At 37.0% G+C, this 26,457-nt stretch overlaps 1 protein-coding gene across 12 annotated transcripts in view; it reads left to right on the top strand.

The window, feature by feature from the left end:
* The window catches only part of hts (adducin 1-like protein hts), an 88,824-nt gene that overhangs the window by 49,566 nt on the left and 12,801 nt on the right, over positions 1–26,457 (top strand). For 4 of the 12 annotated variants that reach the window (XM_088269801.1, XM_088269797.1, XM_088269800.1 and 1 more), the window contains 8 exons: positions 381–504; positions 13,113–13,136; positions 19,107–19,223; positions 19,956–20,042; positions 20,934–21,132; positions 21,887–21,970; positions 22,660–22,731; positions 23,950–24,006. In XM_088269801.1, coding sequence (XP_088125927.1) covers positions 381–504; positions 13,113–13,136; positions 19,107–19,223; positions 19,956–20,042; positions 20,934–21,132; positions 21,887–21,970; positions 22,660–22,731; positions 23,950–24,006 — 764 coding nt within the window. The remainder of the gene's footprint in view (positions 1–380; positions 505–13,112; positions 13,137–19,106; positions 19,224–19,955; positions 20,043–20,933; positions 21,133–21,886; positions 21,971–22,659; positions 22,732–23,949; positions 24,007–26,457) is intronic. The other 8 variants (XM_088269803.1, XM_088269799.1, XM_088269802.1 and 5 more) reach the window with 3 other exon arrangements.

The following is a 26,457-nucleotide window of genomic DNA, read 5'->3' as shown; positions in this document are numbered from 1 at the left end:
ATGACACAGTGCCCTGTGGCGACACACAACATAATCGAACGAACGAACATAATCGAACACGCACGCAAGAAATGCAGAACGAAGCCGAGCCCGGTCCGAACAAAAACCAGGGCGTCACATTCCGTTGCCGCTCGTCCAGTGATCGACACGCCCTTCTCCAGCCGCGCTTACATTAGAATCACGCGATTATATTAAATATTTCTTGACTGTCATTTTCTAGAACTGAATAAATCTGTGTTAAAATTAATCCGCTTTCATCTTGCTTCCCTTCTGTTAATTTAAATAGGTGTTCAACTAAAACCCATAGCCCTATGCATCATTGGGGTGCGGATAAGGGTTTTATTATTTGATTATTATCCTATAATCCACTGTTACCGCAGGATCTGGAAGAAGCTGGACGGACGCAAGTCGGGCGACCGCACGCGCTGGCTCAACTCGCCCAACGTGTACCAGAAGGTGGAGGTGCTGGAGACGGGCACCGCCGACCCCAAGCGCATCACCAAGGTAGAATACCTCAAGCTGGAGGCCGAGTGAGCGGCCCCACCCCGACACGACCCGACCCCAACACGACCCGACGTATACAGACATGACAACCTAACCTAACGTTCAAATTGTACCTTTGACCTGACCTAACCTAACCGCACAGTTCAAATGTACCTTCGACCTGACCTAACCTAACAGTATGTATTAAGGAAGGCAGCGTGGATAAATAAGAATCAAACTAACCTAACCCCACGGTTCAATTTGTAACTTTGACCTAACCTAACCTAACCCCACGGTTCAAATTGTACCTTTGACCTAACCTAACCGAACAGATATTTTACTAATTGTTTCGGCATTAACTTTGTGGTAAGACACGTTACAATGATTAATGGAAACAATTGTCTTTATACCACTTCAGCTTTATTAAAGACTACTAGTTTCAGAAGCTGAACTTCCATCATTCAAATGATTGAATGATGATGAATCATTCTAACCTAACAGTACGTATTAAGGAAGGTAGCGTAGGTAAACAAGTATTATTTTTTTGACATTTCATCACAGATGAAGAAGAATGTGGAAGTCTGGGCATTTACGGTGCTGACGACCGTCATAGGCTGGTTTAAGTGATCGCTTTACACATGTGTAACATTCACCAATTCTACCCATTATTGACAACCACGAGAAATACTCAAATTCTCGGAAGTTCTGTTTATAAGAACCAATTTTGAAACATTATTCCTGAATCACTAGAACTTCACTAGAGACATCTATTGTGAGATGAAAATAAGCTTTTTATTGAGCAGAATCTCTTATATTAGTATGTGAGGTCCCTAAACTCTTGTATTAGTATGTGAGGTCGTCAGCCCCGTAAATGCCCAGACTTCCACATTCTTCTACATCTTTGATGAGATGTCAAAAAATAATATGAAAATAACTCCTGTAATTGGAGATTATCCAGATTTTGTGAACAAGTATTTGGACACACTCAAAACGTTGTAGATAAATGAGAATCAAACTAACCTAATGGCCGCTACAGACGGACCCGGGATGCACATCTTCCTAGCTATATCCCGGATTGTGGTCCTTGCAGACTGTTGGGATCAGCTCTCGTCGTCCTCGGGCTGTAGGTCCTTCTGTCCTGGACAACGTCACCTAGGCCATGCCTTGGGATCATGTTATCTCTCTGCAGCATCCTTGAATTCTCTGGTCTTCCTCTAGATGCCTTTCTATGGCGATCGCCTGGTTCACAATATGATCGGGTTCTCTGCTCCCTATGTGCCCATACCACCTCCAACTGCCTTTCCCCTACCTTACTATTGATGCCTGTTACAGCCAGGCTTCCACGAATCCGTCAACTCTTTATCTTGTCCCTAAGGGACACTCCAGCTGAGCATCTGACCCGGAATGCATACGTCGGCCGTAATTTTTTCCTGTATTGTCTCTAGTCATATGAATTATAACACGCCGGGTGATTTCGTGCTGACGTTCACGTCATAAATCGCCCACTCCTTTCAACAACGTCAAATATCAAAAAACTTGATATTTCAGGAGATTGTTTTTAATGTTTAAAAATATAATGAAATGTATTAAAATTTAGCCTCCGCCTCCGTAGTGTAATGGTCAGCACGCTCGGCTACCGTTCTGGAGGTCCCGGGTTCGATTCCCAGGGGGGGTAAAATAAATATGAGTGATTTTTTCACTGTAATATTTATTCAATATTGCCCTGGACTGGTATCGGAAGCGGAGAGCTGATCACCTTGCCTTCGTGTGTAAACGATCAAGATAACACTGCGTTTACATGACGCAGTGCCCTATGCACCATTGGGGTGCGGATAAGGGTTTTATTATTATTATTATTATTATTATTAAAATTAAATATGAAGCCACTTATAGAACTTTTTACTGTGCAACATATCATTTTAGGTAAAACCTGAAGGTTTTTTCTCCGTTTAAAAAATATTAAGTTTATTTAAAAAAATAATTAAACAATACCTTTTCTTCAAAATGCAAAAACAACACTTTCTGCCCTGTAGCGGGTAAATATTAAGTTAAAAATATGCCGCTTTTGCTGGGATATAGTACATTTTCTGGGCATTTCGAAAACATGCACTGCTGAGAATTGACAATTGTCGAAAGGAGTGAGCGATATGTGAAAGAGCGGTGTAATATTGACCAATTAGTGGTCCTCGTCATCCCAAAATTCGTACGTGTTGGACCAGAGACGGTGCAGAAGAAATGTACACCCGCCGTATGCATTGCGGCGCCGTCTGTTGCAGCCATGACATTACACACTCGGTAGAAAAAAAAACGGTTAAGGATGGGAGCCTTGAATAAACAGGAATTTAGAAAACTAACCTTTTACTACGCACATGGTAGAAAATAACATAAACTTACCTAACCTTTCTGTCTGTCCGCCTCCGTAGTGTAATGGTCAGCATGCTCGCCTACCGTTCTGGAGGTCCCGGGTTCGATTCCCAGGGGGGTTTAATAAATATAAGTGATTTTTTCACTCTAATATTTATTCAATATTACACTGGACTGGTACCTGAAGCGGAGGGCTGATCACCTTTCCTTCATGTGTAATCGATCGAGATAACACTGCGTTTATATGAAGCAGTGCCCTATGCACCATTGGGGTGCGGTAAGGGTTTTATTATATTTATTAACCTTTCTGACTATATTAAATATTTCAAACATAAATATTAAGGATATCAATTTTTTAAGCTGTTTTTTTCTATATACATATTTTATCAATTTTTTTAGCTGTTTTTTATATACATATTTTTTTCCATAACTTTCCATGAATCGATTCGATATCACACTTTTATGTAAGTTATACACCCGTACATAACACCTGACCATATGTTATATACCTGTATCTTACGGCTTACCTTATGCGGTGCATCCGTAATATATTTACTTTATGCAATACGCTCGTAAATTATACTTGACCGTGTAATGCACCCGTATATTACACATATTTTTATGTGTGTTACAGCTTTCCTTATGCGGTATATCCGTAAATTACATTTTACCTTATGTAATACACTCGTAAATTATACTTGACTGTGTTATACACCCGTACATTACACATGTCCTTATGTAATATGTATACCCGTATGTTACAGATTATTTTTTGCAATTCGTCTGTAAATTACATTTTACCTTATGTAATACACTCGTAAATTATATCTTACCGTGTTTTACACGCGTACATTACACATGTCCTTATGTAATATACCCGTAAGTTACAGCTTTACTTATGCAATATATCCGTAAATTACATTTTACCTTATGCAAAACACTCGAGAATTATACTTGACTGTGTTATACACCCGTACATTAAATATGTCCTTTTGTAATATACCCGTATGTTACAGCTTTCCCTATACGGTATATCCTCAAATTACATTTTACCTTATGTAATACACTCGTAAATTATACCTGACTGTTATACACCCGTACTTTACATCTGTCCTTATATAATATACCCGTATGTTACAGATTACCTCAAGCGGGACACCCGTAAATGACAATTTACTTTATGTAACACACTCATAAATTATACCTAACCGTGTTTATACCCGCACATTACACCTGTCCTTATGTAATACACCCGTATGTTACAGATTACCTCAAGCGAGACACCCGTAAATTACAATTTACTTTATGTAATACACTTGTAAATTATAGCTAACCTTGTTCTATATATATATATATATATATATATATATATATATATATATATATATATATATATATATATATATATATATATATATATACATATATACATACATATATATATATATATATATATATATATTTGTCCGCCTCTGTAGTGTAATGGTCAGCACGCTCGGCTACCGTTCTGGAGGTCCCGGGTTCGATTCCCAGGGGGGTGAAATAAATATAAGTGATTTTTTCACTGTCATATTTATTCAATATTACCCTGGACTGGTACCCGAAGCGGAGGGCTGATCACCTTTCCTTCGTGTGTAAACGATCAAGATAACACTGTGTTCATACGAAGCAGTGCCCTATGCACCATTGGGGTGCGGATAAGGGTTTTTTATTAAAATATATATATATATCTCTGGACGTTACAGCCGACCTTGTTATACACCCGTATATTACGACCGACCTTACGTAACAGACCCGTAAACTACAATCGACCTCGTTACGAACCCGTACATGACATCCGACCCAAGACGACGACTAACCTAACCACTAACCTTTTATTTCGTCTTCGATAACAAATAATACGTCTAAGTATAGAGAGAGGATGGAATGCCATTGTTGTCATAAGTAGAGTTTAAAATATAATATATTTGAAATCAATTTGTTGATGGAAATTTTCGCTAATCTTTTTCGACGCTTTTGTTATACACTGACTAGCTCAAATAATGCTTTTATATAATTAGTACATATATATATATATATATTTTGAATATTATTGTTTTTTTAATAATATATTTTGTTACGAAGGGATATCGCGTTTGCTGTTTTTTTTTTTTTACGAAGATCCGCCGCAAACTTTGACGAAAATTTACTTTCAATTTTTTTTTACTTTTATTAAAAAAATTTCAAACGGTTTTGATTGGTTGGCGCAATCATCCACTCCGGCATTCGAGAGATCTTTGCTCCGTCTCTTCCGGACTGTTCCGGGCTAGTTTTGCCTGGAGCGTGTAGTTACTCCGGATATTCCCGGAGCGTAGGAAAGGCCTTTTTTTAAATGTGCTATTTAAAATTATATTATTTTTATAGCTTGGGGCAAAACCACATATATACATATATAAATACATGTACACATATATACGTATCAGTGGCGTGCCTAGGGTTTACCAGTAAGGCAAGCCCTTATTTTTCAATTTCGTGAATACAAGACGTACCTATAATTTCTTCACTTCTTACCATTCCCAGTAGTCTTCTTCTTCTTCTTCTTCTTATTGTAGGCCTTACGGCCTGTTTTTAAGAGGGATTAGCCTCCTGCGACGTCGATTCCCAGCTATCGACCCATCTCTTTGGTGGTCTACCTTGGGTTGGCCGTGCAGTGCAATGTGGGGGAGTCTGGATGGTTCCATTCTCCTCACACGCTCTCCTCATACCATTGTCTCCTTCGTTGCCTTCCCCACCTAACCACATCTTCCATCTCGCATATTTCCCTGATCTTGGCATTTCTCAATCTATCTCAGTACAGTAAGCCCCCAAAAAAACATTATAAAGAAAAACAATGCATTGTTATCTTAGCTATTCACGGTTAGATGATTCCAGTACTACGAACGATAATTTAAAAACAATCATACACTAATCATGTATTTTTAATCATTTGATGCAGATTTGGTAATTTTTATTCGGAGTTATTGGGCAAGCCAGGCTTATGGGCTTCTATGGAAGTATCGCCACTGATACGTATACACATATAAACGTATATACATACATACGTATCTACATATATACGTATATACATATACGTATGTACATATACACAAACATATATACATATAAACATATATACACATATACACACATGTACACAAATATACATACACACTCAAATATACTGAATACATAAATATATATACACAAAAACATATTAATATTAATATATGTCTCCGCCTCCGTAGTGTAATGGTCAGCACGCTCAGCTACCGTTCTGGAGGTCCCGGGTTCGATTCCCAGGGGGGGGGTCAAATAAATATAAGTGATTTTTTCACTCTAATATTTATTCAATATCACCCCGGACTGGCACCCGAAGCGGAGGGCTGATCACCTTTCCTTTGTATGTCAACGATCAAGACAACACTGTGTTTTTATAATGCAGTGCCCTATGCACCATTGGGGTGTGGATAAGGGTTTGAAAGATACATATAAACGTATGCATGTTCATATACACATTTATAGGTATATCCATTTACCCATATACACACACATATACTCAACACATAAATATATATACATACATACATATATACGTTTAAACGTATATACATATACACATATCGCTCACTCCTTTCAAGAACGTCATAAATCAAAAATTGTCAATTTTCAGTTGTGCATGTTTTCGGAATGCCCAGAAAATGTACTATATCCCAGCAAAAGCGGCATATTTTTAACTTAATATTTACCCGCTACAGGGCAGAAAGTGTTGTTTTTGCATTTTGAAGAAAATGTATTGTTTAATTAATTTTTTTAATAAACTAAATATTTTTCATATGGAGAAAAAACCTTCAGGTTTTACCTAAAAAGATCTGTTGCACAATAAAAAGTTCAATAAGTGGCTTCATATTTATTTTTAATACATTGTATTATATTTTTAAACTTTAAAAACGTTCTCCTGAAAAATCAAGTTTTTTGATTTATGACGTTCTTGAAAGGAGTGAGCGATATACACACTCATATAGAGGGAAAATTATATATATATAGAGTTATCAATAATTTCTGCTACATAGTTTAAGAGGGGAGTCCCCCATTGTGTAATCGCGTGAACTTATGCTTAGATAATTCAATTTAAAGAAAATCTTTTATTCATTTTGTTATTTGAGTGTTATTTGAAATGTATGGATAAGTTACTTTTTTTATTAAAAAATATTATAAAAATTATTTACGTGATATTTTCAATATGAATTTTAAAATAGTTTTTTAAAAATCCGATCGAAGCTTTCAGTATTGCCTCTTGTATTTGAGGGTGTTGGCGGCAGAATCGAATCGAGAAATTTGCCAACCGCAGACGAAAGTTTACGCGCTGGCGCTCTGAATTTACGCCTTTAAAGCGTGAATCTTGCACGGAAATAGCACATTGAATAATACTGTACATTCCAAAGTAGCGGTTTCGAAAATATCCCTAGATATATATATTTCACCTTCCCCTCCCGGTGATATGTATTTACTACAACTCCACTTTAAAAATGAGAATATCAATATAAAATATAATAGATACGGGCTCAAAATTTGTGTATTCCTCCGTAATATAATCATGTATTACATTTTCGTCTGCCTCCGTAGTGTAATGGTCAGCACGCTCGGCTACCGTTCTGGAGGTCCCGGGTTCGATTCCCAGGGGGGTCGAATAAATATAAGTGATTTTTTCACTGTAATATTTATTGAATATCACCCTGGACTGGTACCTGAAGCGGAGGGCTGATCACCTTTCCTTCGTGTGTAAACGATCGAGATAACATTGTGTTCACATGAAGCAGTGCCCTATGCACCATTGGGGTGCGGATAAGGGTTTTATTATTATTATTATTACATGAAAGTATTATAATATAACGTTATTCATTTGCAGCGACGGAAGTAAATCAATGTGAAAAAATCGAGGATAGAATCACCAATACACAGACGTTTCTCAGAGTGTGCCGCACTTTGCGTACACGCGCACGCGGCTTTATATAATATTTCGGACAATCTCGTTTTAGTTGCTCGCAAGACGTCGTACGGGATGGTCGTATCGCTACGCTAGCAGTGGCGGATACTTGCGATGTATTTATTTTTATTTTTTATGTAATCACCAATACGCAGACGTTTCTCAGAGTGTGCCGCACTTTGCGTACACGCGCACTCAGTTTTATATAATATTTCGGACGATCTCGTTTTAGTTGCTCGCAAGACGTCGTACGGGATGGTCGTATCGCTACGCTAGCAGTGGCGGATACTTGCGTTGTATTTTATTTTTATTTTTTATGTAATCACCAATACACAGACGTTTCTCAGAGTGTGCCGCACTTTGCGTACACGCGCACTCAGTTTTATATAATATTTCGGACGATCTCGTTTTAGTTGCTCGCAAGACGTCGTACGGGATGGTCGTGTCGCTACGATACTTGGATACTTGCGATGTATTTTTTATTTATTTCTTAGGTAATTACCAGAGCTAGCGTTACAAAATTGATACATATCGACTTTGACTATGGTCAGATGAGCTACATTTAGGGAATATTCACATTTTTCCCGTTTTTAAATGACTTATCATATGGTGTACTAAATACATATCACCGGAGTCTGCGGAAATTTTTAACATCGTAAGGGAAGAGTTATATATATATACGATTTTAACATTTTTTTAAGCTGTTTTTTTTTTATTATTTTACATACATATTAAGATAAAATTTGCTTTTAATATACGATAATAAAATTAAATAACGCCTTGAACTGTTTTAATTATTTCTACTTCTTCTTAAAAACTAATTCCTTTATATGTATATATACATATATTTTAACCGTGGCACCTAATTCGAAAAGTCCATCCAGAAAAATCGCCATAGCCATATTTTTTTCATATTTTTTTTCACCTCTCAACATAGATGAAGAATAATATGAAAGGCTCGGTTATGTGTTCGCTTTATACGCGTGTAACGTTCACCAATCCTGCCCATTATTGACAACCACACTACTCAAATTTTTGGAACTCCTATATATTGAGACTTGTCGGAAAATACGAATTTTAGAAAATGCGAAATTTCGGAAGAACAAGAACACCATCTATTGTTGAGTTTGAGTAAGTTTTCTTTAAATTTAGCAGAGACCTTTGTGAAGTTTATGTATACATCTGTAGATGGCCAGACGTCCATATTCATCTTCGTCTATGTTGCGATCAAGAGAGTCAACCAGCCTATGACAGGTCATTAGCCCTGTAAATACCCACATTTACATACTCTTCTTCATCTATATTTCGTCCGCCTCCGTAGTGTAATGGTCAGCACGCTCGGCTGCCGTTCTAGAGGTCCCGGGTTCGATTCCCAAGGGGGGTAAAATAAATATAAGTGATTTTTTCACTGTAATATTTATTCAATATTACCCTGGACTGGTACCTGAAGCGGACGGCTGATCGCCTTTCCTTCATGTGTAAAACGATCGAGATAACACTGCGTTTATATGACGCAGTGCCCTATGCACCATGGGATGCAGATAAGGGCTTTAATAAAAAGAGTTGAAAGAAATTTAAAAAAATTCTATATGTATTCTTTATATATGCAGTGCCCTATGCACCATTGGGTGCGGATAAGGGTTTTATTATTTATTTATTATTAAAAATATACTTTTTTTCACTCACAACCTTTTTTAGTGTGTCCAAATACTTGTTCACAAATCTGAGTTCTGGGAACACTTTGGAAGTTATCTTTTAAAATGAAAGCGTCTCTGCTAAATAAAAGGTTTTCTCAATCCAACGTAGATGACTGTTGTGAACTCATATCGCTCACTCTTTTCAACAACGTCATATATCAAAAAACTTGATTTTTCAGGAGATCGTTTTTAAAGTTTAAGAATATAATAAAATGTATTAAAATAAATATCAAGCCACTTATTGAACTTTTTACTGTGCAACAGATCTTTTTAGGTAAAACCTGAATGTTTTTTCTCCATTTGAAATTTAAACCCCAATGGTGCATAGGGCACTGCATTATATAAACACAGTGTTATCTCGATCGTTGACACACAAAGGAAAGGTGATCAGCCCTCCGCTTCGGGTACCGGTCCAGGGTCATATTAAATAAATATTACACTGAAAAATCACTAATATTTATTTTGACCCTCTCGGGAATCGAACCCGGGACCTCCACAGCACGGTAGCCTAGCGCGCCAACCACCGCGCTGTGGAGGCGGACAAATGCAGATCTAAATCGTAACGCATCAAAGTTCAAGTGGCCCCGTTCTACGGTAACTAAACATTTGTCAGGCGGGCTATGCAATTAAATACGTGAAAATTATCAGAAGCGTTTTTTAGAAGTAGTAACTGGTTACATGGCGCTTGAGATGGTTCATTAGGAGTGAATGTGAGAGACATTCAACAATAAATCAGTTATGTTGGGGAATATATCCAAAATAAAACCATGTTTATTTGGTTCTCGGAATGCCATCTCTCAGAAGAATGTGCGACAAAACGATGTATGATATAGAAAGGACATAGAAAGACATAGAAAGGCGAGTGAATGCTGGGAACAAAGTGAATGGTGCACTGAAATCAGTTATAGCAAATAAAAACCTGTCACCGGAAGCTAAACTGGCAGTGCACAACGGAGTCCCGGTTCCGACTCTAATGTATGGAAGTGAAACATGGAGTTGGCAAAAGAAGGATGAAAGCAGACTGAATGCAGTCGAAATGCCATCTCTCGGAAGAATGTGCGACAAAACGATGTATGATAGGTGCGCAAATAGTGAAATAAGGAAGGAATGCAAAGCTGAGATAAGCACTATCGATAAAATTAAGAAAGGCGTGTTGAGATGGTTTGGACATGTGGAACGAATGAGTGAGGAAAGAACGGTAAAACAAATTTACGAGGCGAATTTAAGTGGAAAAAAGAGCAGAGGAAGACCGAGAAAAACATGGCACGATCAGGTATGCCAGATACTCGAAACTGGTCGGGTTAGGATTCGCAACAATCGGCGGGTATGTATGAAGAGATGCATGAACGTGGAAGAGGCAAAGAATGTTTGCAAAGACAGAGTGGTGTGGCGCTCTATTCTCTCTGCCTACCCCTGCGGGGAAGCTGCGTGATGGTTAGTTAGTTAGTTAGTTTTTAATTTTGGATATATTACCCGACCATTCAATATGGAATTCTACCAACTGCCTGCAGTTACAATAATTAAATCACTATTCCGTCAACAGAACCTGGCGGTGCTGAGAAGTAAGTCACTTCACTTTTTCCCATAAGGGCGTCGCCCCGTGGACGAACGTTTAGTTATGTAGGATCAAATAAAAGCACAGACACTCGAAAGTGCTAGATCTTCCTCTGGATCATTGGTGTGCACATTTAGATCGGATCCGAGCAGATCGTTAGGTCTTCGGCCGACATAAGATGGATTTGTGTGTGACTTTTCCGTTTGGACTTTTCGAATTTTTATACTTTTTGGTTTGTGGTACTCCTCATTAAGACTGTCTTATTTTCGACTGGTGACGGCTGTTGCGCTTTGGATAATATAAAAATCCGCATTTCTCATCGATAATGACATATTATTTTTAACATCTCATCAAAGACGAAGAAGAATATGGAAGTCTGGGCATTTACGGGACTGACGACCGTCATAGGCTGGTTTAAGTGATCGCTTTACACACGTGTGACATTCACCAATTCTACCCATTATTCCAAATTCTTGGAAGTTCCATATATATGAACCAATTTAGAAACCTTGTTCTTGAATCACTATGACGGTCGCCACATTCTTCTTCATCTTTGATGAGATGTAAAAAATAATATGAAAATAACTCCTGCAATTGGAGATAATCCAGATTTTGTGAACAAGTATTTGGACACACTCAAAACGTTGTACATTAAAACATATTTTTAATTTTGTGTTATTTTTCAGTTTTTTTCTTTTGTGTTTTTTTAATTTAATTTTCCTGAATCAACATTGACCGCTGTGCAGTTGTGATAAATCGTTCCTCGTATCTTTGTGTGCAAAATTCTTGGCACAATTCCCGGCTGGGTCTACTCAAAAATTCTTCTTCTCAACCTTATCCGCACCCCAGTGGTGCATAGGGCACTGCGTCATATAAACACAGTGTTTTCTTGGTCGTAATGAAGCGAAGGAAAGGCGATCAGCCCTCCGCTTCAGGTACCAGTCCAGGGTAATATTGAATAAATATTACAGTGAAAAATCACTTGTATTTATTTGACCCCCCCTCTGGGAATCGAACCCGGGACCTCTAGAACGGTAGCCGAGCGTGCTAACCATTACGCTACGTCGCCACTGTGTCAGCAACATACCCGCATTCCTTACGGATACATTATAAATTTCTTTCCCTTTTTTTTGTGTGACCGGCTTTACGCTTCAGATGCCAGTTTATAGTAACATTAGTTCAGTGGCGTTCACAGAGAATTTATTAGAATAGGCAGTAAAGGTAGGTGATAAGGTCTTCTTCTAACCCTTATCCGCACCCGATGGTGCATAGGGCACTGCATCGTATTGACACAGTGCTATGTTGATTGTTACTTACACGAAGGCGAGGTGATCACTCCTGCGCTTCACTGACCAGTCCGTGGTATTATTAAATAAATATTAGAGTGTAATGATTGCCAACATTTATTTTCACCCCCCCTGGGAATCGAACCCGGGACCTCTGGAATGGTAGCTAGACACGTTAACCATTACACCACGGAGGCGGACAGTAAGTGAGTAAGGTAGGCTGGTACTACTTAGTAAAGTCCGCCTCCGTAGTGTAATGGTCAGCACGCTCGGCTACCGTTCTGGAGGTCCCGGGTTCGATTCCGAGGGGGGGGTCAAATAAATGTTAGTGATTTTTTCACTCTAATATCTATACAATATTACCCGAGGCGGAGGGCTGATCACCTTTCCTTCATGCGTTAACGATCAATGTAAAACTGCGTTTATATGATGCAGTGCCCTATGCACCATTGGGTTGCGGATAAGGGATTGGAGAAGAAGAAGACTTAGTAAGGTACGGTAGGTACTGGTTGCGTTTTTCGTAATACCGAGATTTGACTGTAGTTGAATAGTTGAAGTGCTCCGTATGGTGACCCAGCCGGGAATCGAACCCAAGCGCGACACTCACAGCTGGCACGATTCGTCACCAACGACAATTTGTAAAAAGGTCCGTTTTCACAGCATGCCGTGTTTGATGACAATACTAAGAGTGTGGCTACATTTTTGTTTCTTTTCCCTTTTTTCAGTGGGTTGGTGCGAACGCCGAAGAGGTAATTAACGCCTGCAAATAATAATTCTCTAATTCCACCTCCCCTTTTTCTTCTTTTGCTGTCCTCTTTATGTCATCTCTCTCTTTTCCTCGCTCTCGTAACAGGCTATTTTTCTCTTTCTATAATTTCTCTCCCCACCCCTCGCTATCTGCTAGTATCGAAACAAGTTTTACACTCTCCTTGTCACTTTTTAATGACAATATACACACTCTTTTCACACTTTCTCATTATCACTTTTTGATGACATTACACTTTTCTTTTATGTTACACATTCTCATTATCACTTTTTAACGACGGTACACTTTTCTTCAATGTTTTACTCTATAGTATTATCACTTTTTGATAAGAATACACTTTTCTTTTATGTTACACATTCTCATTATCACTTTTTAACGACGGTACACTTTTCTTCAATGTTTTACTCTATAGTATTATCACTTTTTGATAAGAATACACTTTTCTTTTATGTTACACATTCTCATTATCACTTTTTAACGACGGTACACTTTTTTTCAATGTTTTACTCTATAGTATTATCACTTTTTGATAAGAATACACTTTTCTTTTATGTTACACATTCTCATTATCACTTTTTAACGACGGTACACTTTTCTTCAATGTTTTACTCTATAGTATTATCACTTTTTGATAAGAATACACTTTTCTTTTATGTTACACATTCTCATTATCACTTTTTAACGACGGTACACTTTTTTTCAACATTTTACTCTATAATTATCACATTTTGATGACGATACACTTTCCTTCAATGTTACACTTTCTCGTTTGTTATGTTAGTTTCACTTCAATGTCATACTTTCTCATCATCACTTTTTGATGACAGTGCACTTGTCTTCAATGTTACACTTTCTTGTTATCACCTTTGGATGATACACTTTCCTTCAATGTTACACTCTCTTATAACTTTTATATGACTACACTTTCATCAATGTCACACTTTCTCATTTTTACTTTTTGATGACAGTACACTTTACTTCAATGTCACTATCACTTTATGATGACAATACACTTTTCTTCCATGTTACACTTTCTCATTATTACTTTTTGATGACGATACACTTTTATTCAATGTCACACTTTCTCATTATCACTTTTTGATTACAATACACTTTCTCATTATCACTTTTTGATGACAATACACTTTTATTCAATGTCACACTTTCCCATTATCACTTTTTGATTACAATACACTTTCTCATTATCACTTTTTGATGACAATACACTTTAATTCAATGTCACACTTTCCCATTATCACTTTTTGATTAAAGTACTCTTTCTCATTATCATTTTCGAATGAGGGTACATTTATTTTTTAAAAAAAACTCACTTTATCTAAATTTTGATGACCATACGACCACTCTCTTTAATTTTTTTTTCATTTTTGCTATACCACATTCTTAAATTATACACTTTCTAATTTTTACTTTTCTTAGCTACATATTATTTCATCTTTTTTCTTATTTTTACGTTTTGACTATAACCCTTGACTGAAAAATATTTTTTTCATACTTATCTAATCAACTTTCTATTATATTTTATTCAATACGTTTTTTAGAGCAAAGTTATCGGGTCATTTTGAAAATACAATTTATACATTGTATGAAATTTAACACTGATATAAATTTATATATATTTTAAAAAATAAATATATATATATATTTTACATTTTACATAATATAAAAACGAACAACATACGCCAGTCGCTTTTGTGGATTTAAACAACGCCTCTTATCATTTTCTTGTGTTTTTAACTTTTTTTTTTAACATTTCTTATATTACTAGTAAGTGTGTTATACATATGTATAGATTTTTTTATACAACAAACCAAAAAGTATTCAACAAAATGGTGCCGTCCTGTCACACTCCTTTTCCTTTCCTATTCCAATCCAAAAAAAACGAAAAATTTAACATATTTAATATATTGTATAAGTTTTTATATCAACTGTTAAAAAATCACATGTCTTTTAAAATACCATGTGAAATATATATAAAATGGTAAGTATTTAACAAGAAATAGTGCTGGGATGAGAAAGAATGTCGTTCACTAAACGACGCCCTGCCCTATGCACAATTGGGTGCAGATAAGGGTTAAAATATTTGGAAAAGTGTTTTTTTTTATATGAATTGTTAAGTTATAGGCTATGTATGAAATTTGACATTTTGTATAAAATTTAATATTTTGTATAAAATTTTACATTTTGTATAAAATTTATCATTTTATATAAAATTTTATGTTATGTTTAAAATTTAACATTTTGTATAAAATTTTACATTATTCTACGATATGTTTTTTATGATGCTACGACTGCTTATACGGGTTGAGAAGAAATTAAGAATTCGGCGATGGGTTTATAAATATAGTCAAAAATATATGTGTGCTTGGAATTTTATTAACATAATTTTTTTTAAACAATTTAACACAAATTGACTTTTTTTTATTAAAATTTTACTTATTAAATGCAATTATTTCTTAAAATCTATTGTAACACGTGTTTCGATGCGTTTGGCATCATTTTAAAACAATGTATGTAAAACTACTTGTAAATTGGAGTTGTCCTTGGGACGTTGAAGGATGGAGAGAGGGGGAAGGAGCTGTCTCTTATTTTTATTGCGTGTAATGTGATCACTTTATACTAGCCTTGGACAGACTTTTATATAAACCCTGCACACACTCGGACTTCCATATTCTTCTTCATCTTTGTTGAGATGATAAAGAGATATTTCCTACCTTTAATTCCTGCAATTTCGCCTTTCCTGCATGTTTGCACCATTTTGTTGCTATTTTTTAACAATGTTTTTTTATTTGTTGAAAAAATCCATATAAATAAATGAAAATTTAACTAATATGTATAATGAAAACTTGAAATAAAAACATTTATTTTTTTATGTATTACACATAAATTATTATATATTTCTATGTAATGACATGAAACATGAAAATAATTCAATTAAAAGCATATTAAACCACTTACGCATTTGTTAAAAAATCTCTTAACCGTTTGTTAAAAAATATATTTTATAATTTGTTAAAATATCTCTATAGCATTTGTTAAAAATCTATTTAATCCTTTGTTAAAAATCTCTTAATCATTTGTTAAAAATCTAATTAATCCTTTGTTAAAAAATCTCTTAATCATTAGTTAAAAATTCTCTCAAACATTAGTTAAAAAATCTCTTAAGCACTTGTTAAAAATCTATTTAATCCTTTGTTAAAAATCTCTTAAACCTCTGTTAAAAAAACTCCTCAAGCATGAGTTGATAAATCTCTTAAGCACTTGTTAAAAACCTATTTTATCCTCTTTTTAAAGTCTCTTAAGCCTTTGTCAAATTATCTCTTAAACCTTTGTTAAAAAACTTCTCAAGCATGAGTTGATAAATCTCTTAAGCACTTGTTAAAAATCTATTTTATCATTTTTTTAAAGTCTCTTAAGCTTTCGTCAAATTATCTCTTAACGCTTTGTTAAATTTCAAGTTATCAACATTTATTAGTGTGATATTATATATGAAAAATCTAAATATAACGACCGTGGCATTCTATCTCTTCCGTATTTATCGATAAGACTGAAATTTCCCTGTTTTCCGTGTATCATTATTTTTTATTTTATTTTTCTTACTGTAGCACATGGTATTTTATTTTATTTTATTTTATTTTCTGGCACAATGTTTCCTATTCATCCCTGGCTTCTTCCTCAAATCATTTTTAATTTTAAAATTTTCTCCACACCTCTCTCATCTGCACTCAGTGGTGCATAAGGCACTGTGACTTTTGTTGGTAAATCACATAATTTTGGACAGCGGTCACTCAAATCAAGAGATAATTTGAATTATGGATAAAAATGGGTTATCTTGTTTGATTATCATTTAAAGTATCCTTTCTTTTAACCCTTATCCGCACCCAATGGTGCATAGGGCACTGCATCGTAGCGACGTAGTGTTATCTTGATTGTTTATTGCATGAAGGCAAGGTGATCAGCCCTGCGCTTCTTGTACCAGTCCAGGGTGATACGTAAAATACGTCCATTTAAAGTATTCACTTACTTATAACCTTTATCAGCACCCAATGGTGCATAGGGCACTGCATCAAATTGACGCAGTGTTATCTTGATCATTACTTACACAAAGGCAAGGTGATCACTCTTGCGCTTCAGGAACCAATCAAGGGTAATATTTAATAAATATTACAGTGTAAAATCACTAATATTTATTTTTACCCCCCCCTGGGAATCGAACCCGGGACTTCCAGCACGGTAGCTAAACACGCTGACCATTACACCACGGAGGCGGTCAAAGCCATTTAAAGTATACCGGATTTAAACCTTGATATTAAAAATCCTTGATTGGATTTTAATTAAAAATACATCGGATTCGATTCACATTTTAAGGATATCAGAAAGCGTCATTTAGAATATACCGGATTCGGATTCATTATTTAAAAAGACCCTGATAAGTTTTTAATTTTAAATACAACGGATTCAATACTAATTTATCTTGATTTATCTCATTTGTCTCAGTGCCTTGTGCACCACTGTGTAGGGCTGTGGAGAATCCTGAAGCATACATAAGGTTGATATGATCTTGCTTTGTTAAAAATATGGATTTAAATTTTATTTTGGATTTGTTTTAAATATATACGAGTTATACAAGTAATACAATTATACGAGTTGTACTCGTAAAAAAATGGTCAAGTTGTTCCTACTTTACCATATAGAACACAAAAAACGACACTCAATTTCATTCTGGTATTCCAAGCACACCAAGTATTATCAAATTTTAAAAATTTTCTCTTTGAATCGACAAAAAAAGTATTTTTCTTATTTGAGACCTCAAATCTGGAATTGAGCCCTCAAATTTGGAAGTGATCCCTCAAATTTGGGATTGAGTCCTCGAATATGGAATTAATCCCTCAAATTTGGAATTGGGCCCTAAAATTTGGGATTGGGACCTCAAATTGGAATTGATCCAAGAAATTTGGAATTGGGCCCTCAAATTTTGGATTGGGCCCTAAAATTTGGGATTGGGCGCTCAAATTTGGAATCGGGGCCTCAAATTTGGAATAGAGTAACTGTTTGAGGGTGGACGAGGGGAATAGGATACATGAGGGTCACTTTCCTGGCGATGGCAACGCCAAAAGAGACGGGCGCTCCCGGTCGTGGATGAATTGCGGAATCTATTGGACAAATCATGTGATTAATTGAACAAATCGTGTGATTAAATGAACAAATCATGTGATTAATTGAACAAATCGTGTGATTAACTGAACAAATCATGTGATTAATTGAACAAATCGTGTGATTAATTGAACAAACCATGTGATTAATTGAACAAATCATGTGATTAATTGAACAAATCGTGTGGATAACTGAACAAATCGTGTGAATAACTGAACAAATCAAGTAAAGAATAGAACAAATCATAATATCTGAACAAATTGTGAATAATTGAGCAAATCACACAGTTAATTAAACAAATGTAATAATTAATTGAAATCACGATTAATTCAACAAATAATGTTATTTATTGAACAAATCATGTAATAAATTAATCATACAAACAAATCATACGATGAATTAAACAAATCGTGTGATTTATTGAACAATTCACGTAAATAATTTTAAAAAATGTAATTAATTCAATAAATTATGTAATCGATTGAACAAGACATGCAATAAATGAAACAAGTCACGTGGTTAATTGAACAAATCAGTTAATTAATTGAACAAATCGCATAATTAATCGAACAAATCATGGGACTAATTGAACTAAACATGTGATTAATTGAACAAATCATGTGCATTGAACAAATCGTGTGATTATTTGAACAAATCACAAATATTGCTCGATACCTCAAACAATTCACGCGATCGATCCGGTACCGGGAGCGTCCGCCTCCGGACATGGGAGAGAGAGAGTTGTGCTGTGCTGTGCTGACGGTGTGATGTGTTGCGCTAGTGGGTGTCGGACGGCTCGCCGGCGCACCTCACCGGCACGCCCGTGAAGATCGAGAGCGCGCTGCAGTTCGTGCCCAAGAACACCAACCCCAAGGAGTTCAAGCAGCTGCAGCAGCAGGTGAGTCGCGACCCTTCTCGGCCCGCCTCGGGCGCACCCGCCCCGACCGAGCGCGGACCAAATACTTTACTACTAGCCTTCTTGTGTCCTGTGTTGAACAGGGGCCTCGCTCTTGGCTAAGACCATGGGTTCGACTCCCGGCGTGTCAATATAAATACCAAAGTTCACTATTTTATATACTGTTATTATTTTTTATTTTTTAAAACAGATTTTTTTTTTATTATTTACAAAAATACTTCATACTATTTCTGTGAGCCTAAGCGGCTAATTTTTCCCTAAGCGGGCATGATGCTTGACTTCAAAATTGATCAAATTTACAAAATTGGCATATTTCTCAAAAATGTCATAATTGACAAATTTTACAATATAGGCATAATTGTCAAAAAAGTTAAAATTGACAAAATTGGCATAAATGTGGAAAATGGCATAATTAGCTTATTTGTCGAAATTGGCGTAATTGTCAAAATTGGCATAATTGACAAAATTAACATTATTGGCATCGTTGTTAAAATCTATATAATTTTCAAAATTAGATTATTTGGCATATTTGACATAATTGGCGTAATTGACAAAATTGCCGAATTGTAATTTTTTTTTAATTGGTCATTTCTTCCCCGCTTGTTCTTATTCAAAGACGTATTCATAGACCGCTGACTATGCGCTGGGGGAATCGTTTATTAGAGCTGCATTTAAAAAAAATTGATTTGTTAAAGAACATGATTTGTTCACCAGATCAAGGACTACAGAAGAGCGGACAAGCTCAGCGCCGGACCGCAATCCCACATCCTGGAAGGAATCACCTGGGACGAGGCTAGCAAGGTGAGACCTACGGCTGATGCAGCACCGCTCATCTAGCGCCCCCCGCAAGGCGGAAATGTGGCCTATTCAGATACTAAATTTCATCCCTGTACGTTGATCCGATGAGCCAATGAGGCCCCAAACATTTTTCAACAAAGAAAGCAAGATTAATAAGAGGTCTTTAAGGTGGTAAGGACATGCGGAGCGAATGGATGGCGAGAGAATGTCTAAGAGACTACATGTGGCGAATGTGAGCAGGAGAACAGAACGAGGAACCGTCCTCAAACCACCGCAACAAAGACTCGGCACGATCGTATCAATCAGAAGCTAAAATCTGGTGGTGTCAAAAGTCTGCGTTGTCAGAGGGCACGTATGACTAGATGTATGGATGTGAAGGAAGCGAGGAGTGTACGCTAGGACAGAAGAGTGTGACGGTAGTAACGGGTGTGTGATGGTTTGCGCAGCTGTCAAGAAGCACTCTGTCCGCCTTCTTGTGATATTCAATGACTTTATGGATAATGGAAGTAGGTTGTACTACTTTAATTTTTGCATAGTTCTCTTTACCGCTAAAGGTGTGTGCTAGGTTAGCCTGTTATCGCAGCGGGTGTGTGAAGGTTTACGCGGGTGTGTGATGGTTTGCACGTGTGTCCTATGGTTTGTGCAGGTGTGTGATGGTTTGTGCGCTTGCGTGTGCAGTTGTGTTATGGTTTGTGCGCTTGCGTGTGCAGATGTGTGATGGTTTGTGCGCTTGCGCTTGCAGACGTGTGATGGTTTTCGCGGGTGTGTGAAGATTCGTGCACATATGTGAGGGTAAACGCGGGTGTGTGATGGTTTGCGTCCTGCTCGCGCAGGGATGTAATGGTTTGTGCGCTTGCGCGCGCACGAGTGTGATTTGTGTGCTTACGTGTGCAGGTGCAGGACGCGTCGGCCACGCGCACGGGCGACCACGTGGTGCTGATGGGCGCGGCCAGCAAGGGCATCATCCAGCGCGGGCACCAGCACAACGCGGCCGTGTACAAGGCGCCGTACGCGACCAACCCCTTCGACGCCGTCACCGACACGGAGATCGACGAGTACAAGCGCACCGTGGAGCGGAAGGCGCGCGGCGAATGTGAGTATTCGGCCACTCATCACCATCGACATGGGTGAAGGAGAATCCAGAAATCTGACTGGTGTTTAGAGGGCTCGTTTAGGCGATCACCTTTTCACATTTTGACATCTCGATATAGATGAAGAAGAATATGGAATTTTTAATTGATGTTTTACTTAGTAAATACCATTATTTCTTAAAATCAGTGTTTGAAAATGATGCGGAATGCATCGAAACACGTGTCACAGTGGATTTTAAGAACTAGTTGTATTTACTAAGTAAAACATTAATTAAAAATGGATAGATTTTACCACAAAGTGACTGTCGAATCAATTAATGAAAGAATATGGAAGTCTACGGGACCTATGACTCGTCAAACGCTGGATCAAGTAATCACTTTACACATGTGCAATATTCACCATTCTACATATGGTCGACACACACGCTACTAAAATTTTTGAAACTGCTACATATATATCATAAATTTGTGTGCGAGTTCACTCGAGTCATCTATGGTTGGTTTGACAAAGCTTTTATTTAACCCTTGTTTTTTTAGAGGTGTGTAAGACCAAAATTCCACACACGGGCGATACTATGTTATTCTATCGCCTTGTATCGTGTATATGTCTCTCTTTCTCCTTCCCTCTACGTTATATCTTTGTTCTCTCTCGCGTAACGAAATGTGCCTGTTAATCGAAAATTTCAAGCTTTCGTCTTATTATCGATTATCGAATCGCTGCCTGAGAAGTTTCACTTCAATACTTTTTATTTTCAGATGACACAGACTATTCGGAGTCGGAGGCCCTCAGCGGGGCGCAGATCATGTCCCCGTCCGAGGCAGAGGACGAATCACGCACAGGTGAATATCCCGCTTAGTAGCACATCCCGCCGTCCTGAAGAAGACTCCCTTTTAAAAGCTAGAAAGAATGGTATTTTTGATACCACCCATTTATCTAGAAGGATATGTCTGTAGGCTGAGTCGACACTAATGTCGTGCCGTATGGCGTTATAATATCTCTGCCTATCCTTTAGGGGAAACAGAATTAGTATGAATTAAAAAAAAAAATCAAATATATACATCGCTCACTCCTTTCAAGAACGTCATAAATCAAAAAACTCGATTTTTCCGGAGAATGTTTTTTTAAAGTTTAAAAATTTAATGCAATGTATTAAAAATAAATATCAAGTCACTTATTGAACTTTTTACTGTGCAACAGATCTTTTTAGGTAAAACCTGAAGGTTTATTCTCCATTTGAAAAATATTTAGTATATTTAAAAAAATAATTAAACGATACCTTTTCTTCGAAATGCAAAAAACAACACTTTCTGCCCTGTAGCGGGTAAATATTAAGTTAAAAATATGCCGCTTTTGCTGGGATATAGTACATTTTCTTGGCATTCCGAAAACATGCACTACTGAAAATTGACAATTTTTGATATATGACGTTCTTGAAAGGAGTGAGCGACACGTGCGGCACAACCCGTGTGCCGAACTGTCCAAGCGGCGCAGTCTCCCTGTAACGAACTTATTTAAATTTTATTTTCAGAAGCCCGAGTCCTGAGAATAGAGACGAAACACGCTCCGAAGCCGAGCCAACCGGAAGTCGTGCTGAGTGACGGTAGGCCATCTTGGATGTCTCTTTCCTTCAAAGATAGATGTCTCTTTTCCTCTTTGTTGCCTGCATTCCATAGCGTTAGAAGACGACCACTGATAGTGTGCCGTAACTGTAGATTGTGCCTGGATTTTCTTTTCTTTTTGTAAGGCGTTATCGCACCCCGTCTTAGACTCTGAGGGCAAAATATGTTACAAAGTAAAAATATTAGTATTTCGAATGTATATATGTGTATATACATGTATATATATATATCGCTCACTCCTTTCAATAATGTCATACATCAAAAATCGTCAATTTTCAGTTGTGCATGTTTTCGGAATGCCCAGAAAATGTACTATATCCCAGCAAAAGCGGCATATTTTTAACTTAATATTTACCCGCTACAGGGCAGAAAGTGCTGTTTTTACATTTTGAAGAAAAGGTATTGTTTAATTATTTTTTTGAGTATACTAAATATTTTTTTTTTGTTCGAACCCTTATCCGCACCCCAATGGTGCATAGGGCACTGCATCATATAAACGCAGTGTTATCTTGATCGTTAACACACGAAAGAAAGGTGATCAGCCCTCCGCTTTGGGTACTAGTCCAGGGAAATGTTGAATAAATATTAAAATGAAAAAATCACTTATATTTATTAGACCTCCCTCTGGGATTCGAACCCGGGACCTCCAGAACGGTAGCCGAGCGTGCTGACCATTACACTACGGAGGCGGACTTAAAAATATTTTTCAAATGGAGAAAAAACCTTCAGGTTTCACCTAAAAAGATCTGTTGCACAGTAAAAAGTTGAATAAGTGGCTTGATATTTATTTTTAACACATTCTATTATATTTTTATACTTTAAAAACGATCTCCTGAAAAATCAAGGTTTTTTTTATATATGACGTTGTTGAAAGGAGTGAGCGATATATACATATATACATATGTATTAAAATGCATGAGAATGACGTAATTTTGATAGCATTCTGTTTTCTTTTATCGCATCTTTAACGGCAGACATAAGGATATCAACATTTTTCGGTTGGAAGCTATTGCTTCTTAGCAATGAGCCCGCCAATGTACGCATATTACGTACAAGAAGCTAAAATAAATATTGGCCATCCTTTTGTACGCCGTCAAAGATGTCTTTATTTTTTATTTTTTTATTTTTACTGCATTTTGGTGTGGTTTTTGATTTGTTTTGTTTTTATTTTTTTACTTTTTCGGTAATGCCCACTCTAGCCAATACCGACTTGATGAACATGGAGCGCGCCATGGCCGAAGAGCATTCCTTCAGAGGTATTCCGACTTTATTATTCCATTTTTTAAATACTTTTTTTACTTTTTTTTTAAACTCTATTGAGTCACCCCTTGGAGGTAAAAGTCAATAGTTCACCAACGTTGCTATAACTGTCTTTTTTCTCGTGGCCCTTGGCACACTATCTGCGGCCGGATTCGCGCTCATAATAGGGATAAACATCTCTGGAAAGAAGTGATAACATTCAACCATACTGTATACGTGGATATGGGATCAAAAGATGCCGTAAAAGTCATGCGTAAAAATAACATACAAGCAATTTACGACGAGTCGAGTGAAAGGGTAAAATTACCCTTCCCGCAGATAGTGTGTTAATGTAATAATGGAGTTGGCAAAAGAAGGATGAGAGTAGACTGGATGCAGTCGGGATGCCATCTCTCAGTGCGGCAAGACCATGTATGGTAGATGTTCCAATGGTGATATAAGGAAAGGGTGCAAGGCTGAGATGAGCACTATCCAGCAAACTAAGGAAGGCGGCTTGGGATGGTTTGGGAAGGATGAGAGTAGACTGGATGCAGTCGGGATGCCATCTCTCAGTGCGGCAAGACCATGTACGGTAGATGTTCCAATGGTGATATAAGGAAAGGGTGCAAGGCTGAGATGAGCACTATCCAGCAAACTAAGGAAGGCGGCTTGGGATGGTTTGGGAAGGATGAGAGTAGACTGGATGCAGTCGGGATGCCATCTCTCAGTGCGGCAAGACCATGTATGGTAGATGTTCCAATGGTGATATAAGGAAAGGGTGCAAGGCTGAGATGAGCACTATCCAGCAAACTAAGGAAGGCGGCTTGGGATGGTTTGGGAAGGATGAGAGTAGACTGGATGCAGTCGGGATGCCATCTCTCAGTGCGGCAAGACCATGTATGGTAGATGTACATATATATGTTTATAAATTTAGAGGTCCCTTAGCTATATGCTGAGAAAAGGCACCATAGCGATTGTTAGTCACTGACTTTTACCTCCAATGGGCGTGATGAAAACAGCATCATTAATATAAATAAGGAATTTTAATACTATAAGAGTCGTAAAACCCAAAGCATGAAATCTGTCACTTCTATTGCACATACATACATTAAAATGCCGGAAATTCCATTGCACAAGTTTACAGTGAAATGCCGGTAATTTGGTTGCACATATATACAGTTGAATGCCAGAAATTTATTGCACACGCATACAGTTGAATGCCGGAAATTCTAGTGTATAAGCGTACAGCCAAATACCGGTAATTTGGTTGCACATATATACAGTTGAATGCCGGGTATTCTATTGCACACACATACAGTTGAATGCCAGATATTCTATTGCACACACAAATAGTATGCTACAAACTCTATTGCACATGCATACAGCTGAATAAATACCAGATACTGTATTGCACATGCAAACAGCTGATTTCCAGATATTCTTTTGCACACGTATGCAGTTGAATGCCAGATATTTTATTGCACACGTATGCAGTTGAATGCCGGATATTCTATTGCACACGCAAATAGTATGCTACAAACTCTATTGCACATGCATACAGCTGAATAAATACCAGATACTGTATTGCACATGCAAACAGCTGATTTCCAGATATTCTATTGCACACGTATGCAGTTGAATGCCAGATATTTTATTGCACACGTATGCAGTTGAATGCCAGATATTCTATTGCACACGCATACAGCTGAATACCATGTGCATAATCTATTGCACATCCATACAGTTGAATTTATGAAATTAATGGAAATTCTATTGCATTTGCATATATTTAAATGCAGGAAATTGCACGATTCATTATCCTATATTAAAATTCCTCTTTGTTCTTCCATCTTGTATTCTAAAATTTTCTTGGAGCGTAGTTTGGGAATATTAATAACAGTATATCGCTCACTCCTTTCAACAACGTCATGTATCAAAAATCGTCAATTTTCAGTTGTGCATGTTTTCGGAATGCCCAGAAAATGCACTATATCCCGGCAAAAGCGGCATATTTTTAACTGAATATTTACCCGCTACAGGGCAGAAAGTGTTGTTTTTGCATTTTGAAGAAAAGGTATTGTTTAATTAATTTTTTAAATATACTAAACATTTTTCTAATGGAGAAAAAACATTCAGGTTTTACCAAAAGATATGTTGCGCAGTAAAAAGTTCAATAAGTGGCTTGATATTTATTTTTAATACATTTTATTATATTCTTAAACCTTAAAAACGATCTCCTGATAAATCAAGTTTTTTGATTTATGACGTTGTTGAAAGGAGTGAGCGACATGTAATATGGGAACATAAACTGATGTGAAAGAAAACTAGTACAATACGATGGAATTAGTATGAAAGTCTCAAATTTCATTCATCTCCCGAAATACTCGGAAGATCTAGCTCTCAGAAGATCTAGTTCTTGGAAGATCTAGCTCCCGGAAGATCTAGCTCTCGGAAGATCTAGCTCCCGG

The sequence above is a fragment of the Brachycentrus maculatus genome, unplaced genomic scaffold, assembly GCF_059751285.1.
Source record: "Brachycentrus maculatus isolate JH-2025_06_01 unplaced genomic scaffold, ASM5975128v1 h1tg000363l, whole genome shotgun sequence".
NCBI lineage: Eukaryota > Metazoa > Arthropoda > Insecta > Trichoptera > Brachycentridae > Brachycentrus > Brachycentrus maculatus.
This window is presented reverse-complemented; position numbering and strand designations above follow the sequence as displayed.